The following is an 18,726-nucleotide window of genomic DNA, read 5'->3' on the forward strand; positions in this document are numbered from 1 at the left end:
GCGTTTACGAGGCAGTTCCACTGTGGAGCGCCCCGCGGCTGAGGAAATGATCCAGATGCAGGACTCCTGGCGGTCGTAACCCAGCGGGACACCTGCCCTCCTGATCCTGCAGAGCTGCCTGTGAAATCAGCTGGGACCTCGACTACTGTCATACACACACACACACACACACACACACACACACACAGACAGTGTCTCACTGCACACTACTGGCAGACAAACCTGTGCTAGGCCCTGGCCACACCCAAGATATCAGAAAACCGTTAAAAACGTACACGTAAGAAATCACTATTGACCTGTGGAATTCGGGCGCAACTTTAAACAACCTAGCAACTGAACAATGCAACCTAGCAACTCAATACGAAACCTTGTTGACTGTGAAAAGTAACATTTCTGTCTGTAAAAAAACTGCAGAAATGGACAGGGACGGACCCTTGTCATCTCTGTTTCCCGTCAACAGATGACTCCCATACAGAAACCATTGGCTCAATCCGTCATTAATGCATAGCATAGCTTAGCATAGCATAGCTTGGTGTGGCCAGGGGGGCGTATCGCCATGCTCCACACTCCTCTCAACCTCCACTTCATATTGTGCTATAATATGATAAAATATTAAATATGCCTTTATCCAAAGAGACTTGCACAGCGAGTGCATACATTGTCCCAGTAGGAACCGACATTCTTAGCATTGCCTGCGCCATGCTCTACTACATAACTGAGCCACAGAGGACCACATGTTAGCCTACACTCTCACATTGTCCTGTGTCAGAGCAGGCATGTCTGTGTATGAGCCCTCATTCATGGCAGTGAATCCCAGTACTATGACCTCAGTCTGAAATAGTTCCTGTTCCACACACTGTCGTGATCATTCTATCATTCTATTCACTATTCATGATCATTCTTTTTTCTTTTTTTTCTCTCTTTTTTTTTAAAAATATGTTTTTAGGGCATTTCTGCTTTATTGGGATAGAGACAGTAGAGATTGACAGGAAGGATGGGAGAGAGAGAGGAGGGATGCAAGACATGTCGAGGGTCGGAATCGAACCAGGAACCTTGTGATTTATGTGGTATGCGCATTAGTGTGCAATCATTCTTAACGCAATCTTATCACACCCGAGGTTGGTTCGTTGTTCATCTTTGTTACCTATCTAATTTGTTTACAGCTTTTGGTCTTTTTGGGCTTTTCTCTCTTTTGCTTCTCATGCCAGCTGTGCTCGGGCCAGAGGGCTTGCCCATGACGCTGAACCTCTGAAAGCTCTGTGTGGGGGAGTGGAAACGGAAAGACAGGAGAAGAGAGGAGGGTGGAAGGGATGATGGAGGGGGCTGGTTTAGGGTGCGCACAGTACAAGGTATGGTACAGTCACAAGGTATGCAGGGGAAACTATGCAAGATTCAAGATTCAAGATTCTTTATTTGTCACGTGCATACAAGTATACAGTGAAATGCAAAAGTGACAGTGCCACAGAGTAGTGCAACAATACAATAAGTTTTAAAATAGAATAAAATAAAATAGAAGTACTAAAAAAATATACAGTATGAACAGTATAAACAGTATAAACAATATGAACAGTATAAGCAGTATAAGCAATATAAACAGCAGATGGATGATGAGAAGCAGACACCAAGGGCCTCACGTTGTGGGCTGGACCAATAAACAAGGTCTCATGCCGTTATAGAGGTGTCCCTCAGGACGTGGAAGGCTGGATCTCTCCACTCTCCACATGAGTATTGACAAATACTCACAATGATATTCTCATTACATCTGTTACAGGTGTGGGGTAAAGACAAGACTTCTGTTTCCTGGACACAGATTATGGACACCTAGTGTGATTTTTGTCCTGGACTTTCAACGGGGATTTTCCTTAGAACATTATTTTTGGTCTAGGACTAGGATTAATCTAGGCCTGGGAAGTCAGCCCTTAGATGCAGAACTATGATAGATTAGTGCAGAGGTCTGTCTGGCCTGTAGTGACAGTGACATTGCTGGCTCGGTGGTTAAGCTCTGTGGAAACACTGCTGACCCCGAAGTCGTTCACTGTTTGGCAGGGTGCCGTCTGTCTGTGATACATATGGCCAAGAAAAGCCCTTTTTAGAAATTAGGCTTGTTAGTGAGAGAGCACAAACACAAAGATCTACCACTGGTTTTAATTATGAAAGCGAGTCGCAGATGGTCCCATCGAACCAGGAGTGTGTTTCCCCTTCTGCTCAGACCCTCTGCTTGGAAGTATTTACTGCAGTGTTTTTCAGCACAGCTAAACAAACGCCTTGTGAGTCCTGAGCTGAAGGGGGAGCTGGGGCTGAGGTCACCTGTGGGCCGGGCCTGTAGCATATACTGTATGCTGTAGGAAAGACGGCTCGTAAGATCTAAGAATATCTCTCAGTAAATGGCGTTGACGTGACCACTTTGGTCATCCGGGTTCTGGAGAACTTCTGGATCGTTGTCACAGCATCGTCTAGCATTGCGACATAACCCTCTGCTGCATGGTATTTTTGCACAATTTAAATGAGAGCCCTGAAATGGAGACCAGATGTGGGTTAAACACGTGCTTAAGAGACTGGTTTGACTTCAGGGATAACAGACGTTTGAGATTCTTGCATACTCCAAATATAATCGAGGACACACATGTTCTGGTACTGCTGGGACACTCCTTATTTTTTTGGACTGGCTAGCAATAGTTACCTTGCTATCAAGCTGTCCATGTAATAGTCAGGCTGTTTTGTGTCCATGGTTTGTATTGATTTAATCAAGAGATGTTTTTGTAATCTGACACCGAGGCGCCTTGTCTCCCCTGAAGAACGTCGGTTGGTCTTCAGGCAAGGTTATGTATAAACCTCCTCCCTCTCGTCTCCCGTCTAAACTTGACAACTCTGCCTCTCAGCTCTGTCAGGATGACTCGGTGCGAGGCTCTGTGAGTTGTAAACTGTGCGAACCTGAAGGTTTACGGGGCTTTAGGCTCTCACTGTAATGGAAATGGTTAAAATGCTCCTGTTCAACATCAGCTGGCAGGACACTGGGTGGGTGGGTGGGGGAGAGAACGGGGAGAGTTTAACAGCCCCAGCCCCCTCTCTGTCAGTAGTAATGAACTCTTACCTCGGCCGCAGAGGCTGCACTGCCAGCATCCTTGCTGTGTTTTTGTAACCCTCTCTGAAAAGCCTGGCTCTTAATTGTGTCCCGCGGGCCCCAGCTCTCTCTGTGTTCACAGCGCCTTTGCCGTTCCTCATAGAGATCCCCACCCCTACCCCCCAACTTTACCCCCAACTTTATCCGACAGGTCTTTCCCCTTTAATCGCTCCACTTCAAAGCGCTGTTGTGATGCCCTCCAGCCCCCTCCCGCCTCAGAGACAGGGCTAGGTTAGCCTTGGGGGCCTGGGAAGAGAGGGAGAGAGGGGGAGAGAGAGGGAGAGAGGGGGAGAGACAAAGGAATGGTGGGGGGAAGAGGTTTTATAGTGAAAGTCAGAAGGTTAAAGAAAACAACAACAGCAAGTGGCACTGTGGCTGTTCATCATCATCATCATCATTGCTTTTCACAACTTGAGCTAGTTCTGTTTATTTAAGTAGTCACATATGGTAAACTCAGGACACCCCTCATCTGGTCACAACATCCTCTTTCGCCAGGGGAGACATTCAGAGCTCCTGCTGAGAAACCTGTTACAAGAAGAGGCCTGGGGAATGTTTGCCACCAGCCTGGCAACAAGGAGGACGCCACATCAGCTTGAATCAGCATCAAAATAACACCCACGATAACAAAACACGTATCCAGGGGTTAAAATCTCACAGGCTCTCCATCTCCCTTTAGAACATTAACACTGACTGAGAAAACTGGGGGTAGCTTAATGGGTTCAATCTGAGCCATTATTAGTTGGATAAATGTGTTCACTGACTTAGTGAATAAAATCCTGCAGAGACTGTGACCACACAAGCAGCAGTGGAGGCTCGTGGAGGTAGAAATCGGAGGATGGGCTCAATTACAATGACTACCTCAGTCATAATCAAGATTACCTCCGATTTCTACATCCACCAGCTTATCTACCTCCCCTGATGGGTATATACTGCAGAGCCGCTCTCCTGAGTTTCAGTTTGTGCTCCAACATTTCTGCAAATTAGGATCTTGGTATGAATAACATATATACAATAAGACTGTGGGACGCTTGAAGTGATGAAATCTCAGATTCATTATTTATGATTTTGCTCCCTGTAGTGAGCCAATAGAAGACTGCACAAGCATTTCACGCGTGTGAATATTTCACTGCCTCCACCAGCCCCCCCCTGCACGGCATCTACAATACGTTACCTACAGTAGATTCAGGAAGACACACGGTTAGCGGAGCTCTGGCCAGAGACAGGACAATGAGTCACTAGTTGTCTGAGTGAGGGTGGATTGGGCAGTTTATCCCCGTCCCTTGGGGATTAACTCACACTGGCGGATCAATAAATCTGGCCGATCAATAAATCTGGCGATAAGTCTGTCCTCAGCACTCCCTTCATTAAAACAGACGTCCCAGAGAAATACAGCTGTAGGCTCTTGCCCCCTTGCTCATTTCCAAGGTATGAGAGGATGATATATATTAACTCTGTCAGACTTGGCTAGAGATGATTGGAGAAAGGTTATTGGAGTCCACAGCTGCAGACATCTCTATTCATCAAGTGTGGTACAGTGGACGTTGGTGGAGGTAGAAATCGCATTACAATGAGCCCGTTCTCCGATTTCTTCCTCCACCAGCCTCCCCTGGTGTTGTGATAAGGTTTGTTTATGTTGGAGGAGAAGGTGAGGATAGATCATGGATCCTCTGAGGCTGTTTCAAGGCTCTGATGTTTGTTGAAAATGTCAACAGTGACAGGCAGTGCAGATAAATGCCTGTAAACATCATTTACACACTTTTTCTTCTTGATTTATGGCGTTTACACCCACCATTGTGAAATGTAGTGCATTTTAACATTTGCGTTTATGTTCCTAACCTTCTCTGGGAGTCTAGCCACCTGTTTTTCTACCTATCACCGAACATTGGATGGGAAATTCGGAGTAGAGGTCAGTAGAGTCCTACTGTGGGTGTAGCTCCTCCAACAGTGCTCACTTCCCCACTCACTTCCTCCCGGTCCAGTTCCTGTCCTTGTCCATGTCTCTCATCAGTGTCCCTGCTGTTCATTGACCTCTGGACCTGTTGCCGGAGGTTACCAGGGCTCAGACCGGGCGACGTGCCAGGTGCTGGCAGGGACAGTGCACTGAGGAAGAGAGTCTAGCAAACAGGGAATGGAAATCCTTTTATGGTCATTGGATAAGTACTTCCTGCACTTCCATCTGCACTAACAAACATTCTAGTCACCTGGCACTTTTTTTTGTTGTTATTTTTATTTTTGGAATGAAAATGTGAAAAGCTGTTGAAGAAGAGCGTACTGTAGTGGTGTAGTGGTGTGGTGGTGTGGTGTGCAGTTGTTCTTAACATTTCGTTGTTAACACAACTCTCTAAATTTAAGAGCCCTGATTTTGAAATTATACTGGGTGACGCAAGGTATGCGATTATAGCTTGATGCTGATGCAATAATGCAGTCACGGCCTGCCGTATCAACAGAGACTAATCAATTAGCAGCTTGATGTTTAAATCTTACTCTCAGTAGTCGAGCTTAAATGTCAATGATAGGGGGGTGAGAGAGATTGACTTGAAAAGGCTCTTTTGAGTGGATGTAGATGAGACCTATTGTCACTGAGTCTTTCTCTCCATCAGACCCGCAGTGGCCTGGCCTTTCTAGTCTCCCGCGAGGGGTCCTTCCTATTGTTGTGCTCTCAAACGCCACTCTCTCGATCCCCCCCCCTCACCCCCGTAGCCGATGCCACCGCAGAGCCTCTGTGATCCTATTGGTGCTCCACTCCCCCCCCCCCCCCCCCCGAGCAGGTTACCATGGAAACCTGAAAAATAATGCAGACCCTCACCACAATTTCTCTCTCTCTCTCTCTCGCTCTCTCTCTCTAAGAGCTAATAGCACTCTAAACCAGCCTCTAACAGGCACAGGAGAGGGTTGTTTTGCAATAGGTATGGGGGGGGGGGGGGGGATAGAACTAAACCACTGTCCTTTTGAGTACTAGATCATATAGCCTTAATGATGATGACACTCACAAGTGTGCCTGCGGTTGGTTTTAATGGACACACTGAATGAAATGCTGAAAGAGGGAAGGCGTATTGACATATAAGACTTGTTTACCAGACAAACTAAGCTGTCTCAAACGTAGCAGATGATGTTGGACTGTTTACAATTAAGTCGGTCTGACTAGTCTCAATTACTCTCTAAAACATACCATATTTCAGCTACGCTGTGTGTAGTGTCTCTATAAGTACTGTTACACTGTGGGAGGGTTTATTGATTCTCTGGGTGTTGACTTTGTAGTGACTGAATGCTGGGACTTTGGATAAGGGAGTGTATCATCTCAGTGCATCTCTCAGACTCTCGCTCAGGCTTTGATTGCATTTGGTCGATGTAATCAGGTAGAAACAAGTGTTTGATGCCATTCCTCACTCCGTTCATTACAACAAGTCCGGTGTCCTACCTCCACCAGCCTCCCCTGAATCACAGTGTATCCTACAGAGGGGGGGTGGGAGGGGCAGTGGTGCAGCTGTCAGCTCGGTGTCCTGTGACGGCTGAAGTCTTGGTAACGTGGTGGTGCCTGGATGATGAAACAGGTTCCCTCAGCCAAAATATTCATGGGGACATTCTCCATTCCACCCACTGTCAGAGTAAAAATACACACCGTGGAATCCAACATCTAATACAGAAGAGCTGTTCCATGTCTCCATAGGCAGCTCTCCATATCTGATGCCGTAATTGACAGTGCCAGGGCTTTGAAATCCACTCCAAAGTATTGTCATTCAGAAAAGCTCTGCCGACTATTTTTGCAAGTTTAATTGCCTCTCACATCGTTGCCATATCGTTATTTTCAGCTGGGAGACACTTGTGGCAAAGCTACACGAACAGCTAAAAAGTTTAAAGCATTTAGGCTCGTTAGCCACCCTCGGTTGGAGATCTGCATTGACAGTTAAAGCCAGCAACATGTAATTAGCAAGGTATGCTGTTTCCTATGAATAATGCATGAGCTCAGATGCTAATCAAGATTAGCGTCAGAAGCTGCGCTGGAAGAGGACGTGAATGTGGGCTTCAGCAATAAAGGATAATTACCAGAGCGGGGCGGTGCACATATCCTAATACCTAGCGGCAGGCATTAACATTTTACCTGACTCCAACACAAGCTTGGATTGGTACTATTAAAGACAGCATGCTTTTTTACTGTGTCCCTATTAATTCTCCCCTCAAGCCAAGCAGTGAAATATTCACACGCGTAAACCGCTTGTGCAGACTTCTATTGGCTCACTACAGGGAGCTAAATCATAAATAATGAATCTGAAATCTCATCATTTCAAGTGTCCCACAGTCATATTTCATGTTCTTCATACCTACAGTACCAGTCAAAAGTTTGGACACACCTTCTCATTCAATGTTTTTTTTTATTTTTTTTATTATTTTCTACATTCTAGATTAATATTGAAGACATCAAAACTATGAAGGAACACATATGGAATTATGTAGTAAACAAAAAAGTGTTAAACAAACCAGGATATGGTTTATATTTTAGATTCTTCAAAGTAGCCACCTTTTGCTTTGATGACAGCTTTGCACGCTCTTGGCAAGGTGTGTCCAATCTTTTGACTGGTACTGTATGTGTGTGTGTGTGTGTGTGTGTGTGTATGTGTGTGTGTGTGTGTGTGTGTGTGTGACTGGTACTGTATGTGCTGCTGAGAGGTTAAAGCACAAACCTGAGGAACTCACTGGAGTGGCTCTGCATCAGTGGAGGGCGGTGGAGGTAGAAATGGAATGGAATGAGGAATTGTATCAAACACGTGATGGTACCATACCTCACTCCATTCCGTGCATTACAATGAGCCCCGTCCTCCGATTTCTACCTCCACCAGCCTCCCCTGACACACCGTACATAGGGGCCCAATGGGAGTGTTTGTCCCCTTGATTACATTAGCCCCGGCCTTGACCTCTGTCTCTGTTTGTGTTTCTGTCCACAGCTAATGACAACAGGAGAGGAGAGGAAGCAGAAAGAACCCATCAGCTTCACCTGAACCAAGAGGCATAAGCAGATACATCGATGGTATGTACAATCCAGAATACTGGCAGTCTTTATCCATTCATTTCCATGGAAAAGGCCTGACCTGCTCTCTTGATGCTACCGGATCTTCGCGACTATGTCTGTTATTTTATTTATTTTTTTATTTATTTTTTTATAAACCTCTCGTCTTTGGGTTAGGGTTAGGGTTAGGTCAACGTATAGTTTGTACGAATACAATGTATGAACTGAATCACTGATCTACCTCATTCAGCTACGGAATCCATAGTTTAACGGCGCCAATTTGAAGAGGCAGTACTTCGCTTTATGGTTTGGTTCATGCTCAGCGGGCTCAGTGGAACCCCCACTCACAAACACACAAACACACGCACACACAGACTGCAGGGCACGCAACGGGGACCCGTTTTCGCTCACGAGCGCTACTTTTAGAACTGTTCGGCTAAAATTGGACAAATTATCCTGTAGCATCACTTTAGGGTTGCCTGAGACATTCCCCTTCAAAGGCAGTTACATTTTTAATCTCTAAACCCACCCAAGCGTCCCCTCCCAAACGTCTATCTCACTTCAGTTCTCCCTGTGCATTGGCATTGTGGTGATGTTTTTACCCCATGTTGTGAGCCTCTTCCTCCAGCCCCGGTTAAACCAAGCAGAGTGAGTCATCATCTCCAGCAGCAGACTCTTGTTAAAGCTGGAGTAGAAACAGCAGAAAGTGCTTGTTGACAGGCTTGTTGTGCAGGGTTTTCTGACTGAAGGAGTAGAAAGCCATTGTCACACAGGCAACAGGAGGCATGGGGGTGGGCGAGGGACGGCTGGGGCTTATCCACAGCAAGTCAGGCTTCTTTGTCTCCCCCAGTCACGGCAGTGCAGCGCTGCACCTCTTTGTGAGACGCTGATTTGCATTGGGATTCTATGGCATTAGTAGTCAAGGCATGCGTCGGAAGCAGACACGCATGGATCGAGAGGTTAGGTGGTGCTTCAGAAGGAGATACAACAATGCCCACAGGCAGCCAAAACATATCAACATAAAAAAAGGTTCACCTCTAAACCAAGTGAACAAAAGTGTGTGTGTGTGTGTGTGTGTGTGTGTGTGTGTGTGTGTGTGTGTGTGTGTGTGTGTGTGTGTGTGTGTGTGTGTGTGTGTGTTGTCTGAGAACTTTGATTCTTTTTTTTTTATTTCCATTGTACTTGAGTTAAGGGATGTTTGCTCTGTTGCTGCAGCAGCACTGCCAGCCTACATACAGTAAGTGATTGCTGACAAGTGCTGGCACTCAAAACACAGAGTTTGTCGGTTTCAGTCGGACCACTGGAGTGGTGCTCAGTCCATGAAATATGAAGAATATACAAAGAAAGGAGGCTCTGATCTTCAAAGGTGTTTCATTTGCTGACGCATTTCAGAGCGAGCTGCTGCTGCTGCTGCTGTTGATTTGATGAAAGAACTTACTCTGAAACCCGTCTGCGAATAAAACATTTAAACTTTTTTCAGAACCTCTTTTCTTTAGACAGTGTATCCTACATGTATGATCTATACCAGTGCTCTTGCCAAGCCGGATCCTCTTGCCATGTAATGGTGTCAATGTATTAAGCATGAGACCGCTTGTCACATTAATATCCAACCGTGCACACGGCACTTCCGGGCTCCCGCCTTGACAGCCTTCAGATATCGGTTGGGCGACATTAAAAAGTCATGAATCTTTTGCTTTTCAACACACACACACACAGACACGCATTCGCATCGATGTGATTTATTCACGTGAGTTGTGTGTTTGTGTGCGTGTGCGTTTGTGTGTGTGTTTGCTGCGGGGCCTCAGAAGCAGGTGGTACCTTTTTTCTCTTTCTTCAAAGTCTCTCTCTGGCATACATGCATGTACGCACGCACGCACACACACACACACACACACACACACACACACACACACACACACACACACACACACACACACACACTCTACATATGTCCTTCTGGCATTGGTTTTGCATCCCCATTGCATGAAAGGTGCATTGAAACCCCAGCCAGGAACACCACTCGGCAACGCTGTTGTTTTTAGAGTTTTTCTTTTCCTTTTTTCTCTTTGCTGTGTTTGATCTCTTTGTACTGTGCTGTAGATTTGCACCTTCAAAAAACAACAGTCTCACAGGGAGAGGTTTAACAAGGGAAGCGTAAACACTTTTCAGGGCATGCCGCAATGGGGGCTGGTGGTGGGCCTCTGACTAACATGTGGCCTTGTAACATGGCATGAGTGATCGCTCATTAGACAAATGGCTGTCCGAGGCTCCAACCCGTCCCCCCAGCCCTGAAGTGTTCTCCGCTCCGCTCCGCTCCGCTCCGCTCTGCTCTGTTTGCAGTAACAGGAACCAGAGCTAAGCGGAGGTGCCAAACAGTGTTCTGCAGACAAAGGCCACTCTCTCTCCTCACATCCGGGTTTCCAAGCAGACCAGTGTTCTCCATGGTTGCACTCCAGGTCTTTGAAAGTTGGGGGTGGGGGGGGGGGGGTTAGGGTTAGGGGGGGGGGGGGGGGGGGGGGTATTAGAAAAGTTACTCTCAAAATGTAGAATTCTGCCTGAAAATAAATGACTGAGATTAAGGGCCTAAGTTATTCAGTTATACAACCATTCTCTGTCAAGACTGGCATTCCTGTTGTAAGATTGAGGAGGACAGGGAAGTGTGTGTGTGTGTGTGTGTGTGTGTGTGTGTGTGTGTGTGTGTGTGTGTGTGTGTGTGTGTGTGTGTGTGTGCGCGTGTGTGCGTGTATATATATATACTCCCCTGGGGCAGAGGGGGTTGCCTGTCCCAGAATTAGGACCTGCCATTGTTTGTAAGGGGCCATCTGTGATGTCAGCAGTGTTTATATGGAGCACTGTCAAAGACAACAATGTGATGTAAACTCTGATTGTATTTCAAACAATGACCTGGAAAAACATGTCTATGGTGGGCAGTACATTACTTGCCCCTAAATGGTTTTTTGTCTATAACAATTTCTCAGTTCTGGAAGAAGGCTTTTAGGAAGACAGCAAGCCATGATTTTTGCTTGGAATTGATTTGATTTTGGACGACCCAGAGCATTATGGTTAGGATGTATCTAAAGCACGGATAATCTCCCCCCCATTGTCATCACGGTTATTATTTTTACGCTCATCTTTAAAATTGAATTAGAGCTTAATGTTCATGGAAAGCCCCCAGTGGAAGTGGCAGCTCCGCCCGGACCACGTCCTCTTAAAGCCCCCTCGGGAAACCCCAGGATGAGTCCTAACAGGCCCCTACCAAGCCGTGTTTATGTGTTCATTGTTCATTCCTACCGCACGCCTTCATTGACAGACACAGCGGGACCCGCAGGACTAGGGGAGAAGCTTCAGAGGGGATCAATGCATCGACCGCCTGCCTGCCCGCGCTGGCGGCATCGATTTGTCCTCCCAGAGCCTGTTAGTGTCTTCACTCAGCCCGATAGAGGTGCTGACACAATTAAGTGAGAAAATGTTCAGCTCCGAAAACCGCCTCTCTCCTGTATGAGAATGTGGAGGTTCACACCGCTGTTGGATATCGGCCAAGATCTCCCCATCTCGATCCACATGTCTGACCATTACTCAGAGCTGCAGAGGGGCTAACGTGGGGATATCAGGGACTTTCAATGTCATTCTCCCTATCCATGTCCAATCTATGTCTTATCTGAGGGTTTTCTAGAGTTCATTCCCCCATTGGATGATGAGAGGCTAGATAGTGTGGGGAGAAATCGCTGGATGCATGCCCATCTGGAATGTGAGAATGTGGCCTGCAGCAATGCTGTTGACAGCACATGGTCAGTCTCTTCTCTGCCTGCCCGTCTGCCCGTCTGTCTGTCTGTCTGTCTGTCTGTCTGTCTGTCTGTCTGTCTGTCTGTGTTCTGTGTGTTCTGTGTGTTCTATGTGTTCTGTGTGTTCTGTCTAGGACTGTTCTCTAGTTAATCGCTCTATTGTTCCTGGGTGTGTCAGCTGCCTGGTCAGAGGACCTCTATCCTCAGGGCTTGGAGACTGTCTTTCACACTCCGCAGCACAGGCATGAAGATCGCCCCCCAGAGGCCGTGAACAGTACTGATCATACTCAAATCATCACAGTAATAAGGAATTCGACCACAATTAATAGATAGTAGTAAAATGATAAATGGGTCTCCTAAGCAAAGCCATTCACCAGGGACAACTCACTCTCATACTTGGTTAAAAGGGCCCGCAGTGTTCATCAATATGAGGTATACATGTGTACTGTATAATCTCAGGCAATTAAGGCACCTTGCCTAAGGGCAGAACAGTGCAGTAGAATGTCCCCCACCAGTTCTCCCTAACAACTAGATCAAACTGAGTTCCATGCTGCGATAATTAACACCCACGCTCTCTGCGTGCGCATGCGAGCTGCGACCGTACAACCCAGTGGAGGCTGGTGGAGGTGGAAATCGGGAGGAAGGCCGGGCTCATTGTAATGCACGGAACGGAACGAGGAATGGTATCGAACTTCCTCGTTCCGTTCCATGCATTGCAATGAGCCGGCCCGTCCTCCGATTTCTACCTCCACCAGCCTCCACTGATATGGGACACGCTGCGACTGTTCCCTGTTGCCTGTGGGTTGTTATGGCCTCTGCAGGAACGTGTCTCCAGCAGTGCTCCTGTAGCGTAGCTGCTTAGCATTCAGCACACTTCAAAGCTCCTCAGTGTGACAGCTCAGCCCCAGGCTCATTCTCTCCTAATTGGCGGTTCATTAAGGGACATGCTAAGCCCCAAGGGACCCCCTCTCTCTCTGCCGATGGAGACCCTCTCTATTCTCAATTTTGGGGTGTTTACTCACCCAGGCCTCGTTTGGGGGGGGGTGGGGTGGGGGGGGAGTCGCTGAGAAATAGGAAAATGGGTTTTTAATTGAGATGAAGGGTGATGTTGCACGCCTGCAGTCCCTCAATGCTGGTGTCGGAGGGTGTTAGCTAGTGTGATCATCCACGAGGGGAGGGAGGAAGGAGGAGGGAGGAAGGAGGAGGGAGGAAGGGTTGGTCTCTGGTCCAGTCTGGACAGATTACCACGTAGGGTACTTATGCACCTGCTCTAAGCCCGCACATGCACAGTGGAACTGGGGGACAATTAGCTTCTTCCCCAGGGGTCAATTACAGGTGATCATTTAAGGGGTGAATGACATTTAAAGGGGTCAAGTCCCTGCCTCATGATCTCAGGTATTAATGATGATTTGCTATGCAGGCTCACGGGTGTGGGGTGGGGTGGGGAGTGGGGGCTAGTGGGGTGAGGAGTGGGGGCTTGGCTCAGAGCAGGCACGATGTCCTTGTCGTGCTGATGCATGTGTCCTAGCGGGTGGTGGTGGTGGTGGTGGTTTGGGGGGGATATAGAGGACACTTCATTAATCGTGCTGAAAGTGTCAACTTCAAGGAGAAACCACCCAAGGATGTTCTATTTTTAAAGACATCACACACACACACACACACACACTGTCACAGCGTGTTGCTACGTCTTCCCTTTTTTTTTCTCTCATAATTACTGTCCGCTGACATGATCGCTGGCCTGTCTGCAGATTGCGTGGAGCCATGGCTGCAGCCGGCCAAGTGTTCCTCCAAGGGTTTGTTTTGAGGCAGTCTCACAGTGTTCCTCCTCACTCACACGACACAGCGCAGCGCAGGGAGGAATGTAGGTCATGTGGGACTGTCCTCATTAAAGCGCTCTGGTTACTGCCGCTTCGTAACCACGACAGATTCGGGATCAGATCCCACTGCTTCGGCCTCAACCTCAACCGTTCAGGGCTGAACATCCAAACTGGCCTTGGACCAGTCACCGCATACGGTAAACATGGCATTGAAATGGGTCTTTTTTTGCCCCGTGGCGTGTTATGATGTCAGTAATGGGGGAAGCTCTAGAGGAGGAGTGAGCTGGCGTTTAATGATTGCTGCCTCAGGGCACAGACTGTGTCGGTTAGACACAGAGGACTGGTTAAAGTAGACAGAGGACTGGTTATTCTGTCTTCTTCTGCATTGATATTGATATGCATTTGTATCTACAAGGCTTTAGTATCTGCTTATTGTATGTCTGTGCATATATAATCTCCAGAGACTTCTGCCCCAATGCACGAGAGGCCTGGTGTACCAAGGCGTCAAACCAGGCCTTCATTAAGCCAATAGAAAGAGCGTCTAAAACGTATAGCCATTGGCTTTACCTCATGTCAATCATCTCCCTCAGCACCTGTCCTCGCCACTGCGTGCACACCACACATCTCTGATTCAGACCTCCTCCTTGTAGCCGTGTGATTCGCTGAAATAATAAATAAAATAAAAATAAATAACAATTATTATTATTTTTATTTTTTTTACTTCGTAAATTCACTCCCATAAGGCTTGAGTCGTTGTTAGTCCAGGCTTATATATGCGCTGTGCATAATAGCCTGGGGTCGAGGTTAGTGTATATACAGTACTGTATGTATAAGAGGCTTCAGATGTGTGTTTGTGTTTGTCTGTAAATGGAATAATTGGCTCTCTCTCACCCCTTCTGGCCTGCAGCCCCTTCCTGCCTGCAACCGGCTGGAGACGGCACCACAGAGCAGGTCTCTGGAGGACCGGTCCGGTCTGGCTCTAGCTTAGAGTCTTGCTTATACTCATCAGTGTTGTGGATGTGTCAGTAAGTGTAGGGGTAAGGTCTCTGGGGGTGTGGATTTTCTCTCTCTCTCTCTCTCTCTCTCTCTGTTTTTCACAAGCCAGCCTTAGAGATTTAGGCTGCTAGGTCCCTGTGAACATACTGCAGTACAGTACAGAACATAAAGAGAGAGAGAGACGCTTTTGATCGATGACGATCTGTGATTCTGTGGGAGTCATGGGAAAGCCCAGTTTGTTTACTCTGCACTTTCTCCCGGGCCCTGTGGCAGTTTGATTTATACCCTGCTGCTGGTGAGGCATATATATGCACCACCATGGTCTTGTTATTGGGAGTCTGGCGATGTCTCTATAGTGTTCTCCATTTTTAAACGCACCTGGAGCATGTAATGCATTTTTGTACACAAAGAGAAAATTGGCTGTAGAGTTGACAGTGGTTTGACCCTGAGAGACAGAGGGATGGGGGGGGGGGGGGGGCTGGGAGAGAAGTCAGACATTTTGTTTGGAGCTTCAGGCGTGAGTTTCCAGCCATGCACCCCCCCTCTCCTCCTCCTCCTCTTCCTCTCCTCCACTCCTTCATCTCTGTATTAAATGGTTTCTCTTCATTGCAGGGGCCCAGTTTGAACAGAAGGAGCAGGGGTGGGGTGGGGTGGAGGTGAGAGTGAGGCCCCTCTGACACTTTCTCTGTGAGCCGTAATGTATGTAAATCTCAATTAAAACCTCCTGTGCTCTCGTTAGGCCTTTCAGGAGGGGGTGGGGGGGTTAGGGAGGGGAGGGGAGGGGGGTAATTAAAAACTCTCATTGGCTATGAGAACGCTAGCAGCTCTCTGAGGACCGCCAGGAGGAATGATCAATACCTAAGCGTATCATTATGATTGAGGGGAGGTATTTAACCACAGCTCTAAATCAATTTCCCCCGGTCTGCGGAGGGGAAGGAAAGGAAAATAATCATTTGAGCTCCAACTAGAAATGGGAGGGAAATGTGCCCGCTCCCTGCTGCTCACTCACTCCCGCACACCAGGGGAGGCTGGTGGACGTAGACATCAGAAAACGAGCTCATTGATGAATGGAATGAATGGAATTGATGCACACAGCAGACAAAGACTTCCAGTAGGTGCCCGGTCTGTGCTTTTGACTTCAGGTCTGGTTCTGTTCACCCAAAAGTGTGAATCCCTCTGACTGTGACCAGAGGAGAGTAGAGGAGATCAGGCCCTAGATCACAGCTGAGGGCCTCCATCACTCCCCGCTGTGCCCATCACCTGTTGGGATGAGAAGCATTAAAGCCAAGGTGCAGAGAGAGAGAGAGAGAGAGAGAGAGAGAGAGAGAGAGAGAGAGAGCCCAGAGGAGGCCTTTCACAGCACATCAGGCCTGGAGGTAAGATTTCCAGCAGATTAGGAGATTATGCCTGTCTGACACTGCTGGAAAGCCAAACAAGGAAGGAGGGAGGGAAAAGGGAAGACATTTTTTACTTTTTACAGTTTGGCGGAGGGATGTGGAGTTGTCTGGTTGCCCTGGTCTATTTACAGCTCCTCTGCTGCAGGGTAGAGAGGATAGAGGAGGCTTTTCTTTCTTCTGCTTCTTTCTCAGCCTCTGTTCCGTTCCGACAGCCAGTTCGGCAGTGAAAAAAAAATGGATCCAACTGCAAAAAGTAGCAGCAGCAGTTCGTTTATGCCAAATCATTAATTTACTCCTTTCCAAAAGTCCCTCCATCCATAATATATAACAGCTGGCTGATGGATTTTCTCTTGTTGTATTTTTTAGGGGAATACACTGGGTGTTTTCCCCAGGGCAAAGCTACAACCCTATATGGGGAAGGACTGGTTTATTGGGGGAGCTGGGTGGCATTGTTTGGGGGGGGGGGGGGGGGGGGGGGGGGGGCGCCGAAGGGGGGTTTATTGGGGGGCGGGTATTGGGGGTGCGGGTGGGTCTTGTGGTGCAGGACACCCATGTTGTCTCCTAATGAAAAAGTGGCTCTCTTCATTAGGCTGGAGTGCTTCCCAGAGGGGCCCTCATCAGGGAGAGTGTTGGTGTGAGGTAGAGGGATGGCCTACTCCGGGAACAGGGGGGCCTCTGGCCCTCATTACATTAAAAGGGAGAGGCTCCCGTACTAAAGGGCTTGTGCCGCACTGTGATGCACATTAAGTCCTCGTTCGGGACTCCTATCCTTAAAATGCTCTGAAATATACAGTCCACGTTTAGACAATGCTGAACCCCCTGTACCCTGTTTGTCTGGAGGGAGGGAGGGAGGGAGGGAGGGAGTGAGAGTTGGCTGAGAGGCAATCCATGTGTCACTTATGAAAGAGAAAGTCAACACTGTTATAAATTGTCCAGGGGAGGCTGATGGAGGCAGAAATCGGAGGACAGGCATGTTTGATACCAGTCCTCATTCAATTCCATGCATTACAATGAGCCCGTCCTCCGATTTCTACCTCCACCAGCCTCTCCTGAAGCTGTTACAGCTGTCGGGAAGCATGATGAGTAACGCCTCACCTTGGGGTGACATTGTGGGCGACGTGGATATATTGTCCAAACCTTGGGGTTTTCAGGGATGGCTCAGAGTGTTGCCTAGCTGAGGGATTTTATATGAGCATTTTCTGGTGAGATTCTGATGACATGACAAGCCTGTGGATGCGGATTGTGTAAATGTGACAGGAAGAACTCATTAAAAAAGTGTGAGCTGGTTTCTATTGTATTACTTACTTTGACAGTAGACGTGTGTGCATGCAAAGCAAAGCAGGTGAAGAGTGCATGCGTACTGTATATGAATGCAGAATTCATATCTGACACTGAACTGTGTGCGTGCGTGCGTGCGTGTGTGTGTGAGAGAGAGTGTTTGTGCTTGGGTGTGTATATGAATGCAGCATTCATAACTGACACTGAACTATGTGTGCGTGCGTGCGTGCGTGCGTGCGTGCGTGCTTGGGGGTGTATATGAATGCAGAATTCATGCTTGACAGGCTTGTGTGTGTTTTCCCTCAGGGGCTGGGAGAAGCTTCAGCGAGGGGGACAGCCATGGAGGGAGACTGTCTCAGCTGCATCAAGTACCTCATGTTTGTCTTCAACTTCCTCATTTTTGTAAGTATCTGCCCGCTGACCGCTTCTGTTTCTTAAAGTACCTCTGCTATCTCGAAGGTTAGTCGCAAAGGAGCACACGTGTTTAATACCGCATTTAATACCATTCCTTATTCCACAAAGGAGGTATCAATATTGCAGTAGCACATTCTGTTGCCCTCCCCTCCCACCTACAGTATCTCTTGGCCAGCCATTTGCATTTCATTAGACAGCGGCGTTCTGGACTCCTATCAAATTCCCCTTTGATTAGATTTCAGTGTCGACACACATTTACGTTTCCAGTCTATGTTCAGTTGGTTGACTGGCACCTGAGTTTATCAGTGCTGATCACAAAATCAAAGGTAATCCCATCAGTGGGAGAGCTGTTAAATGGGGGGGGGGTGGGGGGATGGGGCTGCGGGGGGGTAGTAGGGAGTGTGGTTCCTCGTCTTTCATGCTCTGTCAACTAGAACCAAGCCTTTCTAGAGACTACTGAAAGATACACTGCTACAGCCATAAATGTGGGCAGTGGGGCAAAGAATGAACTAGGTCATTAACTGCTCAATAACAACCAATGTTTGCCATTAGTGTTCCATTGTACTCAGTCTCAGACCATTTCACCCAGCAAGAGACTGTATACTCTTGTTCTCAGTTCTCCCGCGCGTTTGATACCATTCCTCATTTCATTACAAGGAGCCCGTCCTCCGATTTCTACCTCCACCAGCCTCCCCTGGTCCAAAATGGCTGTCTCTAGACACAACCTTGGACTTTATGAAGCCAGACGGATCTATTGAGAGAACCACAGACAGGCAGGAAGGGGATTTATTTTGTGTGGAGTGTCTGCTCCTCAAGCTCATATCTCTACCCCCCCCCCCCTCCTCTCCCCCTCCCTCCACACTCCTCCTCTTAATCACAAGAGAATCACCTACTGGGGCTGCTGATGGGGCTTTAGTGA

The 18,726-nt window shown here is 47.7% G+C and overlaps 1 protein-coding gene across 1 annotated transcript in view; it reads left to right on the forward strand.

Annotated features, from left to right (window-relative positions):
- tspan18b (tetraspanin 18b) overlaps positions 1–18,726 on the forward strand; it is a 39,126-nt gene that overhangs the window by 14,297 nt on the left and 6,103 nt on the right. Inside the window, exons 2-3 of the mRNA XM_083667336.1 lie at positions 8,062–8,144; positions 17,700–17,795. Of these exons, the coding sequence (XP_083523462.1) occupies positions 8,142–8,144; positions 17,700–17,795 (99 nt within the window). The 5' untranslated portion in view covers positions 8,062–8,141. The remainder of the gene's footprint in view (positions 1–8,061; positions 8,145–17,699; positions 17,796–18,726) is intronic.

This window comes from Argentina silus (assembly GCF_951799395.1).
Source record: "Argentina silus genome assembly, chromosome: 3".
NCBI classification, from domain to species: domain Eukaryota; kingdom Metazoa; phylum Chordata; class Actinopteri; order Argentiniformes; family Argentinidae; genus Argentina; species Argentina silus.